Source organism: Antedon bifida, chromosome 11, assembly GCF_963402885.1.
Source record: "Antedon bifida chromosome 11, ecAntBifi1.1, whole genome shotgun sequence".
Classification (NCBI taxonomy): Eukaryota; Metazoa; Echinodermata; class Crinoidea; order Comatulida; family Antedonidae; genus Antedon; species Antedon bifida.
This window is the reverse complement of record NC_136236.1, coordinates 17849272-17862906: the sequence shown is the minus strand read 5'-3', so window position 1 is coordinate 17862906 and position 13635 is coordinate 17849272. Positions and strand designations below refer to the sequence as shown.

The 13635-nt window shown below is 32.8% G+C and overlaps 1 protein-coding gene across 2 annotated transcripts in view; it reads right to left on the bottom strand.

The window, feature by feature from the left end:
• Positions 1-2951: 2951 nt before the first annotated feature.
• The window catches only part of LOC144855401 (E3 ubiquitin-protein ligase PDZRN3-like), a 143459-nt gene continuing 132775 nt past the window's right edge, over positions 2952-13635 (bottom strand). For both annotated transcript variants that reach the window (XM_078713249.1, XM_078713250.1), the window contains exons 9-10: positions 8635-8748; positions 2952-7173 (exon numbers count right to left, since the gene is read on the bottom strand). In XM_078713249.1, the coding sequence (XP_078569375.1) occupies positions 5551-7173; positions 8635-8748 (1737 nt within the window). In that variant the 3' untranslated portion in view covers positions 2952-5550. The remainder of the gene's footprint in view (positions 7174-8634; positions 8749-13635) is intronic.

The window sequence follows — 13635 nt, the reverse complement described above, 5'->3', positions numbered from 1 at the left end:
CCACCATCATCATCAGTATCACCACCACCATCATCATCAGTATCACCACCATCATCATCATCATCACCACCATCATCATCATTATCACCACCACCATCATCATCATTATCACCACATCACATGGAATTTGTTCAGTATTATAAATATCTTTTCATGAAATCCACATAAATAATTACACAAATTTTCAAATACAATTATCTATATATAAATTTACGTAAAGGCGAAATTCGCTAGAATTTTTACTCAATGGTATATAAAGTTGGTTCATACGTTCGGTACTGATTTTAACCACCTAACATAACCTTGTTTATAAGTTGAGTTAGATAATTCCGATTGTGGTATACACTGTCTAATAGATGTCCATCTTGAAAACATACCCGCGAGAACCATCAAGAACCATCTGTGGGCACGACCTAGATGGTACGTGAGCGAAGCGTACCATCTAGTAATTTAAATTCATTCTATTGCCTACACTATACAAAACAAAAAACAAAGCACTAAATATGCCTACTAATACAGTATTTAACATTGATTCTAAATTAATATTCATTAAAATAGCGAGAGGTTTACAAAATCATGTCCAAACTTTAGAGGGTGCTATAACATTTTGAAATATATACATAAATCCATGGAGGGCGCTATTGAAGTTTTTGGCATTATGATAGTAAACAGTGTATGCCATACATGCCAAAGACAGGAAATTTACTTATTAAACATCTTGCGGACCGATATTAGCATAGTTTCTTTCTTTTTCTTTATGTCTAAAAAAGGGAGACCCGCGCCATTATCGGGAGAGTTGGGAGGTTTGTAATATCAGAGCCATATAAAGAGTTACGGCATTGCGTTCACAGATTTTAGGAAGTCACGTGGGGTGCACACCGGCCATCTTTGTGTCCAACTATGCTTATGTAGAGTATGTAATCGAGTCATTTGCTTAAAAAATGTGTAACATTCACAAGGCTTTACCTATCGAATTTAATATCAAAACAATTTGTTTAAAGGTTTTTGTTAAGATAATAACAAAATCATAAAGTTACTGCGAACATGATTGTAAACAACAAAATGTAAAAATGATGCATTAACTATAGAGAATTGCTGTACACACTAAATGTGCACACGTAGAGCGTGCATGGAGCGCACAGCCAGAGCCGTTCCGGAATTTCTATTTCTATTACTTTGAATGGAGTAGAAGCCATTTTTGTGTCCAACTCTTTATGGCTCTGTGTAATATTAATAAATACTGCCCTCAAATTTTGGGGTTTTTTTTCGATGTTGAAGTTTATTAGTTTGTTATTTTGACTATTATGGCCATATTGGCTGCCCATACAGAAGCGCCATAATATGTCCAGTAGTGTAGTGGCCGGGTTTTCCCCTTTTATACGCATATAGTGTGTACAGTTACGTGCAAAATTACAGTAAATACAACTGTGTGGTTTTGCGTCGTAATGCGAGGGGATGGGGATTTCCCTTTTAGAATCATAACGGGTTCGTACGCAACGTAAGGACGTACGTAATCACGCAAGTAATTTCACCATCTGGCAATAGATCATCCATCGCGTCGTGATTAGTCAAGCATTGCGTTTCGTTTACGCATACGTATTTGCGTTGCGTCATCCAATTAGTGAAATCTATGCAAGCCTTGCTTTTACGGGACCCATCGTATAACCCCTCACCCGCCTCACAAAGGACCACTACCAGCCGTAGTAGCAGGCACATAATTATATTAAAACGTTTTTATTTAATGGTATGCCTAAAACGAGTGACATATAGTATTGTTGTCACTATGTACAAGAAACATTACAAACAATACTATCACTAGCATATAAAATAAATACATTGAAAGCAATAGTGACGTACCTCAGAGTGCTTACTGTTCAGATCGTCTTGTCTTCATCATCAAGATACCAACAACAACAGCGTAGGAACAATAGCAGGTTCATTTGCATAGAATGTCTTTTGTGTCTGAGAACAGCTGGAAACAAGACGTCGAATTTCAAAACAAAAACAGGTTGAAACCGCATTCGACACAGCGGCGGGTAACAGTGAACGCGCGTATTTTTTAAATAATGAATGTCCGGTACTTTTCAGACGACAAACTCCTAAACTTGGCAATCGTTCGCATTTTAATGAAACGATTTAGTGATACACAGACAACTAAGAAGATAAGAAGTCTAATTTAAGAATTGGTATGGTAGCTAAGAAATGCCATTTTTCAATGCTTCGGGAAAAAGGAATGAGTAGCGGTCGACAGAGACGAATTCAATGACGGTAAGACTATTATATGAACAACGGAAATTTTAACTAATAAAAATTTGTTTGAATAAATTATGTGTACATGAGTATTATGTAATAAAAAGAAAAACGCCTGGTAAATAGTTGTAAATACATAGGCCTACAAACTAATTAAAAACCATTAAACCTATTACATTTAGATCTATTTAGTATAATATGCTAACATTATTATTATTTTTTCTAACATTTGAAGTTAAACAATAAATTGAAAACTCATCAAAACCCAAATAGGCAAACCGAAATTTTCGCGACATTTTATTTTTAGAGTTATTACCAACTTGGGAATGCGCGCGCTTCACGTAAGTACGTATCGAATCAACTAGCGACTTTCGAGCATGATTTAAAGTCAGTCGGGAGTACGGACTCGGAAAACCAATGCTCTTTATTATTTGAAACCATATAGGCCTACATCGCAAGAGATCTAGGGAAATTGACGTTCGCTGAAATATAGGTAAGTTGGAGACATTTAAGTAAGCTAATTGGGGAGCTGAAAAGTTGCTCGAGAAATAACAAAGAAAAGGGAAATGTTTTAAAGGCATTCTTTTTTCTAAAATTCATTTAACAATACATTAATTTGAAAAACGTAAAATACACATAGAATTGTATTTAAATGACTTGCGATAGTCAGTTAAGATGTACCTAATGACAGCTGCACAGTCCCGATTCATGACAGTTACGTCTCGCCTCGTCGTCGTAACGCTGTTTGAGTTGGGCTATAGAAAACAAAGAAACACACTAAATAAAGTTTTTTGAAGTGAGATCATTTATTTATGTGCTTTTCTTCAATAAACTTTCAAATTACACTCAAGACAAGAAAGCATTCAAGAGGTTAACTCTCTGACGTTTCACTACCGAAAATAGTATTATACTTTGCAGATAAAGTTTTCTTAGAATGTGTACATTGCAGCTCTTCTAGTTATCGTCTTTTTCATGTTAGTATTCCATTTACGAGCGGCGGCACATGTTTATCAAAAACTGCCAAACACCAGTTGCCTGGACGGTGATTCCAGCTAAGTATACGTATGACACGCCATGTGTGCCAAAATGCTTATATTTTTTACTAATAATTAAACCTAGAACCTAGATACATGTGGAAGAAGAGTTTCTGTTTGGTGTGCAATTATTGTGAGATTTCCTATTGGTAGAAGTGCTGCATTTCTGATAGCAACCATGGCCTGCAGATAATATAAATAATAATATCTCGATGTTCTCTACACAAAAATCTTTTACTGAGAAAAAAAGAAACATCAAGTACTTCTAAAAATCAGTCATGGAAGCATGCCATCTTTTGGTATAAAATTGCCATACCATCGAAAACAATTAGCTTCTTCTTGGTATAAGAAATTTCCATAACCAGTGAATATATGTTAAAATCAACACTAATTCCCAAGTAGAATGGAGCAGAATACTGTTGAAAACACTCCTTAGCTCATAAGCTGTAAGAGTGAAATTTCACAATTAATATAAAGGGCACCAGATCTAGATCACAAACCACTGAACCACCCATGGAGGAGGTATCAATTATACCCCCATGCAGTACCATACTTATTATTTCCATACCAATACGAATATTTTTGATAAGTTTAAAAATGTAAATAATAAACAAGAAACCCTGTGTATTGGGTAGAGAATAATCCTGGGTGCTGCACCAAAAATACCATTTTGTAACAAAATATTAAAAGTTCAATAAATATGAACACAGAAGGTTTGACTCATAAATGATAGGTATGTTTATCAGAAAATGAGGCAAAAAAAATTTTCTACTGCAGTTACTACATTTTACTAACTGTTTATCAACTCTTTATTAAAACTGTTGTAATTATTCAGTAACCTGTTTATTGCAGTGACTGCCTCATAAACTTAAATTAAATGTCATTGCAGTTTAAAAAAAAAATTGTAGTTACTGCAGTAACTGCAGTAGAGTAATTTTGACATGATTCCTTATTGACAACACAAACATGTTAATTCACATACAAAATACAAAATATTTGAAGACTTTAAATTAATGTAAGAAATGGAACTGCTTAATAAATGTTATTCAAACAATAGAGGGCGCTATAACATTATGGAATTATAATATCTCATATCTCTCAATATTATGTAGGCCTACCATATATAGATATTACAGTGTGTTTGAACTCAACTTCACAAATAAACTTCAACTTCACAATTTCTGTTTGTATCTTATTGTGCTTTATTTAAAATATTTACTAAAACAAAACGTTTCCAAATGTGAAGTTTAATTTGCTCTCATTTTGTGACGAAATAAATGCTTTTAAAAAATGTGTTTATTGAAGAAAAAAATGTCTACACTTCTCAACAAATCTCTGCTATTCGTTCCTACTGTTCATTCAACATATATATCTGTACATAGAATAGAATTTAATTTAAATGCAAAATAATCATTATATACATTTGCAGTTTTAAAACATTTACAAATTACAAGTTTACTGCCCTTTTAATTTTTTTTTATTTACTGTTTCCGGTAAAGTGTTTTTTTTTTTTACCTTTTTTGTGTATTTTCTAAAAACAAATGCAAAAATAATGCTTTTGAGTGTAAGCTAGTATTTAATAAGATTACTTTAATGTTTTTAAAAAATTCTTGAATAAATAATGTTTACAAAAAGAGAAAATTATTGTTAGAAGTATCCTACAGACTTAATAGTCACTTACTTTAGGTGAAGCACTGTATAAATTAATTGTAAACAATTTCAAGCCAATTAACATACAAAACCCCCAAAATAACCATAAATAAAACAAAGTAAACAAATGTTTAATTTCACTTGAAATTACTGTACCGTGATTCCAGTATTGCAAAATTTAAGAATCACAATCGAAAAGTAAAAGTATCCCTGTTAAAAGTAATTGCATAGGTCAAAAAAAGATTCACTTTTTGTGACAAAACAAAAATGACATTTTCTTCTAGGTAAAAGAGGTGAAATTATGTTAAAATCGTAATTCCTAGTAATAGTACTAATCACTGGCTAACGGCTGTACTAAACAAATTCCAATAACATTAAAATATGTCTATTGGTTGGGTGACCATTTTACCACTAAAAAATACAGATTGTGCTAAAAAACATTTACATAAGTTTTATCCTTTGCAAAAATACTTTTAAATTTTTAAAATTATGTTTACAGTATGAGATGAGTGCGTGAATTTGTGAACCAACATTCTTAGATATAACGTTACACATACAATTGTATACGGACACTTAGTACCCATTTTTACAAAAATAAAGATGAGATGTACAGATTTTAAACAGTGGTTACATTAAGAAGAGGGTTGAATTCTTTTGAATTGCTAGGGCTAATGCGAATACCATGAGCTAGCATTTCTTCGACAGTCATAAAGTCATCCCAGCCACCTTTGGCTTTTTTCTTATTCATTTTCTTACGACTTAAATCGAAAATATCCTGCTTTTTATTTTCTTCATTACCCTGTTCCTTCAAGGCTTCCATTCGAGCCTGCACCATGAATTCTCTGCGTCGTCTCTGATCCTTTGCGCGTTCCACATGCCGTTTACGGTCTTCTCTATTCCAATACCGTCCTAATTTCATTTCACTCATTGCTTCGTCATCAGTCGTTAAGCTGGCTCTCTCATCTTGTAATTTATTTTCACGTTCTTTTAAGATTTTATCTCTTACTGGTCTTCTAGCAATATATCGTGTTCCGTCGCTACGGATTTTCACCTTCCATTTCATTTCAGGTTGCGATTCTTGTTTGCTATCCTTTTCTTTATCCTCCAAATACGCTTTCTCTTCGTTCTTTTTGACTAGGTGCATGTAACTACGGTAATGCTTAGCGTAATTTGGAATCGATGTAATACTACTAAGAGATTCTAAACTTCTGCGAAGTTGAATATTCTCTTTTTGCAAGAAACTGTTTTTAGTGTGTAAATATTGCGCTTGCTCCTGGATTCGTGCAAAGTAAGGTGTACGTTGAGACAATTGTGCCCTCAATCGAGGATTAGTTGCGGGCATTCGTTGATGATGAGATTTTTGTTGACTAGTAGTTTTAACTTTTTCTTTTGCTGGGCTAGCTGTTGATTTTTCTTTGCTACTAGAACGGTCACGTGAACTAGATGAGGATGATTTACGCGGACTTGAAGGATTTGTTTTAGGTAAGCGACTTCGATGTCGCCCACTCAGTAACGGTTTCTTCGCAGATTTATCAACAAGACTCATGTGAGCTGTAGTGTCAGCTTTACCATTCTGAAGTGTTTTTAATTTTAATGATAGTTCAACTGGGCCATCGGGCTTTATTTCAGTCTCATCACCACTCCCAGTAGCTACCGGGGGTTCAGGTGTTGATTTATCTTTAGAATTTCCCGCACTATCAACAGATTCCATGCTTTGAGTGTTAGAACTATCCTGTTTGGCCCAGATACTATCCTGAACATCTTGTGATATCACCGATACTTGACTATCATGCGCCATTCCCATCCATTGACCGTTACGATTTAACGTATCCTCTCCGCTAACACTAGTCGTTTCCATAGAATCGGACCCTAATCTCATAACCTTTGACTCCTTACCACGCAAACTTTCACTGTCTGTGTCACTCCGCATGTGTTTATCACATTTATTTGATAATTGTTCACGGAATTTTAAACATTCACTTAATGAAATTTCATGGACTATGTCCTGCTCATTAGACATAAAACTATCGGTAGAACAACGTAATTCGCCATTACGAATTCTATCTGCAAATTGATTAGATAGTCCATCACCTGCACCTTCTTGTTCAGAATCGTTACGGACACTCTCATCAGTTGCGTGTCCAACTCCACTGTCTTTATGTGTTGATGCGTTTCCTGTTGAAGTATTTTCAGTTGTTCCCGTATCAGTTGTTCGAGCGTCATCGTCTTGATGGCATTCCTATAAGAGCAATTAATCTCATTTTTACTTTTAAATGTCAATTTTTTTTTTTTATTTAACTTAAAATTCCTAATTGGTTAATTGTTAACTATTGTTAACTTGTTGCGACATTTTTATATACAGTGTTTGCATCATTTATGAACTGTCAAATGTTTATTATTTTCAGTGGATTTTCTCTTTAAGTATCAAACATTTCAGAGGCTTTAAAAATAAAAAATACAGCATTTATTAATGACACGAAATGACTCATCGTGAATGAGCATTAAACTAAATTACTCTGCTATTTTTCTTGAATAAGGAGCTCTCACAGTGTTTATTCATTCCCATGGCAACTGCCTATACATGAAAGCGGCTAATATCCGCAGGTCTTAATATAGAGTCTTGAAGGAACTTGTAATTTCCATAAGATACAAATTGATGACTCAATCAATATCTTCATTTCCATATCTTGTCATCTGATGTTTATAAAATGTTCATTAAATTGCATTTTTATGACAAACACAAGCTCTATTTTTTAATTCATTAAGAGAAAAGGATCTACGGAAAGCTTAAGAGGGTATATTGATTATGAGATGAAATTAATTTTGAAAACCAATGACAGAAGCAAACAATCTTATATTTGCATTTTCACACTTCTTTTTTTGAAAATGTGGAATATCCGATTCTCAGTGCTGTATCTTGACAATAATTTCCCAGTATCATAGGACAATTCTGTAATACTTATGTATCATGTAAGGTTAAGTTATGGTTTATTTGTTCAAACCTGTAAGTGGTGGTAATTATCACTATTGGCTTTTTGATTGAATAAAATAAAATTTTCCATACAAAACGCTGTATAGTAGGTGTGAACAGGCCCTAAGAAAAGTCTCTACTAAAATGTCCACGCTTTAATGAATTATGAGATTGTGATAAGCATATTATCACATAGTTTTGTAAAATTTGAAAAAAAATTTAAATAATTTAATTCAATTCGACATTTAATAAAAATGATACGGTAGCTTTTCAAAACATTTTGCTAAAAACAGGACAAATTGTTTTCAATTTAGATGTAACCACAATTTCAAATTGCCGTTTCAAATGGTAATGAGAAAATAGAGAATGTATTACTCATTGAAATAAATTCTATGCAATGAGCATAAAAGATTAATTTTAGTGTATTACATTACCATGGAAAATGTGTTGGGTCACATTTAAGACAATATCTATTAATTGATAATCGTATTGCAGGTATGGATAAGACGGTAAAGATATCACGCACCATTATTTGTAAAAATAAATTATAAAGATTATAAAATCATGTGTTCAAACTTGTTTTGTTTTTTTGTCAGTTATTAAATGAACAAAAAGTCCTCTTTTCCCCCTTCTATTTCCCCTTCAGTATTAAAATGTGTAAGGTCAAATTTGCAGCATACAATTTTCTGCCTCTATCCTTTGAAGGACACCCCCTAGATTAATACTTACAGCATCTAATAGACAGGCTGTGAATTGCATCGCCTCCTGATGTGTTCGCTCTAACATGTCTAGTTGTAAGTCATCTAGTAATGAGTTATTATCATCAAAGAGAAACTCGTCATACTGAAAAGAACAATTGAAAAAAAAAACTTTTTGTTATTTATATAAGTTAACAGTCGATCCTGACATTATTATAACATACCTAAGTAGATTCTTGTCATTTGATTGGAGGATTGTGAGTCACATGATATTCAATAACTACTCCATTGAACATTTCATCAACTCTGCAATTATTATGTTATATTCCTCTTGAATTTTGTTATGTGCATTCTTGTTACACAATGTTGACCGATTGCTTTCGAAAATCAACATGCTGTGAGGCTGTTAATTAATCTACACCGCGTCCAAAACTTCGAATGATTTAGCCTAGCCTCTTGTTAAAAGTAGAAGAATAATGATTTTATATTTGTGTAACAAGGCAAATTGGAAAAAAAATAGAACATTTCATCTCATAAATTATAATTTATTATATTTAAAAACAAACTGTAATACATATGGCATTACAGGATACTCAAGGTGAAAATGATAAGATTTATCTGACTGTATAGAACATAAATAACATTCTTCATAGAATATTTATACATGTCAAATCAATCCATTATGATTACACACAATATTTTAAATAAATTTTGATGATGGTCAAAAGGACAACGTTATTTTGAAACCTATTGAAATACACCAAATATATTCCTCGGCAATTTGTCTGCAGAAGAATTTAGAGTAGTATACAAATACAATTTAATTGGTAAACTATTAGATTTCAAGTATAATGACAAAAACTAATGAATACAAATATGCAGGTATAGTCTATTAGTCTAATTTTTGTCTGCAAAGTGCAAATACTGATGATGAATGATACTTAATAATGTTTGATCAAATATTAGTAAAGGGACCATGTCAACATTATTATAGTTACTGCAGTAACTACATTTTGTTGTTATTTATTTATGAACACCAAATAAGTGGGAAAGAAAGAACTGCCTGAAAAAAGAACACAGTCAGCTTATGCCGACTGGGTAATCATACGTAATATTGTCTGAAATACCTAAAGTGAACCAGTGAAAATCAAACCTTTAATAAAATAGTGAAAGATTTAGAAAATATAGATGTGACAATTGTTGGAAAAATAGGAACATGACATCAATAAAATAATTTAAAATGTTTAAAGAACAATGCAGTTGAGTCATAAAAAGATGTGATAGAAAATAAAACAACTGCAAACCCTGACGCTACCTAATGGTAATATTTATTATCGCTGTCAAAAATGGCTGCCATGCATGACAACCCAAAAGTCATCTTAATTTGCTGACTGCTGAGCTAGTCAGAGGATAACTGAAATAAATTAAGTCTCCGGAGAGTGAATCACACGCCCGTAATCAGCATCAGCGTAAATGCTGTAAACTTCGCAACAACATGCACTCAATAAAGCTAGGCTACGAGTTGCCAGAACGGTGCTCAATTCAAAAGGTTTGCATGAGTATATAATGACTCATCTTGCTCTAATTGTCTTTTCTGCATACTTGTGGACACATTATTAAACCGAATAGAGTGTTATTACTCGAAATGTATTAAAACAACTACAATTTGACGTGCCGTTTCGAGTATTCTGATTAGCGAGCGACGGTCGAAGTGCGCTTGGACAGGTTTTGACGGATGACTTCTCACTTTGTTTTCGTTCTAATGCAAAAGCTTGCTTGATTCATCCTCCGTTACCATATCGCAATCATAAAAAAACAGACTTGAATAATTTTCCATAACAGATAACGTCAACGATTGTGTTTTTTTTCATACTCATTTATTAACAATCGCTTACGGGATGTACGTGGTTAAGAAACCATCATTTGACATTCATCCAACCTTCAACTTATATTAACATTTAAATCTTGCATTGAGATTTTAAATATCATTTATTTTACTTTCAGTTTGGAACATTTTCAACGGATTTACTGTTATGCCTTTAAGTAAAACAACTTCACAAAAATGTCACACTTTTATTAAAAAAATTATATTTAATAAATCATATACACTGAGTAATATACTTGAGTCCAATCTGTCAACTTCTAAAAAGCTACTGTAGCGCCCTCTATAATAAGCAAAGTCTATATTGATGCTAGAAAATTGTGCTAAAACGCATAGAATATCTAGTGTAGGCCTACAACACAAATGTCCAATCAAAAGCAGTCTACCATACTTTTAAAGAAAATAATCTGTAATTGGCAGAAAACTTTTCTCTTGATTGGACAGAATTTGTATTGAGAAGTCTACTTTCAGGTTGTTAGTACTATCCCACTGTACTGTAATTGGAGAAAAGATTTTCCCTGAAACTAGAACTGTGGTCTCTTGCGTGACAAGCAGACTCCCTTAAATCTTACAGTTATCTATTCTGGGTAAAGTCAAACTAAATCTAAATAAAAGAAATGAATGGAATTTAGTAATCAGTGGTTTTATCCAGGCATCCCAAATTAATTAAAGTATGTGCAGCCATTTCGTCTAGCGTACTATTTACATGAGTCGACAGCAGAAGTCATACCATGTTAGTGATTGATCAATCAACGAGATGCAGACCTATTCTAAAAGGAAATGAAAACACTCCATCTTGCCATTAGCGTAAAGTACGCATCAATTTATGTAAACATGACTACGGGACGAATAGTAGGTACGACAACATCATTGGATCACATTATTATATATCACATGATCACCAGGTTTAGCCTAAGAGATTGAGTTCCAACAAAACAATAAGTCAATGGATTTTGATATGAACATTAAGACTGACAAATCCTGCCTTGAACACCGGCGTGGGTTTATTTATGCGTAATGGCGTTTTATAGAATCAATATACGTCAAACCAAATACAGTAGACAATGTTACTCCATATTCAACAAGCCTTTATAAATACGATAGTAAACTAAATTAGCATAAATTTATCAAAACATGTCAATGCTTACAGTATTCAATATTTATATAATGTAATTATAAATTAAAGGCACAGAACAAATTCTAAACTCAGTGATATACTGACTATTAATTTAGGAATGATAAAAATGAGAATGAGAAAAAGTCGGCCCAACCGAGATTGGAACTTTCTGCTTAATATGTAGATGTCCTAACAATTAGACCACAGGGCTGTCATTGTTCAAATTCGATTTGAAAGCAACCCCTATCAACCCGAAGATAGTTTTAATAGGCCAAATTGGCATTGTTTGACATTATACAGTAGTAGTTATCTTAGAATACTAAGAAAGTGCAGCTGTCATACCCTAGGCTAGCAAAGGTCTATACATAACTACCTCAAAGCATCAAAGATTAATAGGGCCTATATTATGACTTCTGTAGCCCACAGCAGCAAGTGAATATGGTACTAGGCCTAACTGTAAACATATATATTACAAGCCTACAAATAACTTGCCATAAGCAGATTAGCATGTTTATCTTCTGGTGCTATAACATAAGAATCGTTCACTGGATCAAGTGTTAAAATTCTTAACAATCTTGCAATTAGGAACAAGATTGATATCTGAAAGTTGCATCAAATTTTAAATCGCTTTACTGTATTGATTTCAATACATTCGTAAAGTAAAGTACAATTATCAATAGATGTCTCAAACGTGATCAACTGAAGGAAAATGAATATTGTTTTGTTATTAAGTGTAAAAACTTATTCTGCATTTTTTTCAAAACATATAGTGCACGTACCATGTACAACCAACCAATCAAATGGCAAGAATACACTTTGGCATTTTCTTTTTTTATTTGACTGATAAATTATTAAAAACATTTTGTAGAGCTATTAACTTCATCTATTTTTTCTTTGCCTGTATGGAATTGGATAGAGAAAAAATGGACAAAAAAGATAGTTTTGTACAAAACTGAAGTATTCCAAACTCTTATCCAATTAAAATGCAATGTAATCATTCTTAAGAAAACATTGAACTTGGAAATAATCTGGAAAAGCATCAGGAATACAATAGAAGGAAGGAAAAGATGCACTAGACATTGGGAATAAATATTGTTATTTTAATATAAAAAGAAACCGAAAATGTTTCCAACCAAATCCAAGTTCAACTGATGTCAAGTAACTATTTACCAGGAAACACTGAACTTAAAAAAATCTGGAAACAAATCGGTAAAACAATGGAAGGAAACACTGAAAAGGAAGATAAAAATCTTTAAAGCGGACATTGCTTCTACAAAAACAAAAGATCAAAATAAAAATAGCTTTAAGAAGAATAAGACTGTCAACTTAAATTAAGTTTAAAATAACAGCTGATTTTACATCTACGTCATTCAACCAATCCACTTCAGAAACGAAGAAAAAAGAACAAGTTCACAACATGACCTAATAAAATCTTTCTTTCCGAAATCAACCTTCAATTTTCTCAACAAATAACGCATCAATGGTCACGTCAAGCTTTGATAACATAACCATGTTAAAACAAGGCCTAATAACGACGATAATATCATCTTTCAAATTTGCGTTCAAATATCCATGTTCATAATTATTGTATCCCTGAACACTCACATTGGTCAAACTTCATAAGATCATGTGTAGTATATTTTGTTTCATTACAAGGTAATGGCAAAGCAGAATAACAACTCAATTATGGCCTCTTCAGTAAGCAGCATACTCACAATGGGATTGACAATTCGGTCATATATTGATTCATTTTGACATGACATAATTCTATATTCACCACTAATTGTTTGCTATTAAATTACTATATTAGCATTATGTAAATAATAAGTTATAGATTATAAGTATGTCAAAATATGAAGGTAGGTCATGAACAATACAGTTTAATTTAGAACAGAAATGAACATGAAATGAAAATTAATATTTATATAATTTTTATGACTCTACAGCTTACTATGTCGGTCGGTCGGTAAACACTAACTTGAGCACGCGACTGCAGCCATGTATATGGCCTTGTTAATGAAGGATCCAAACAT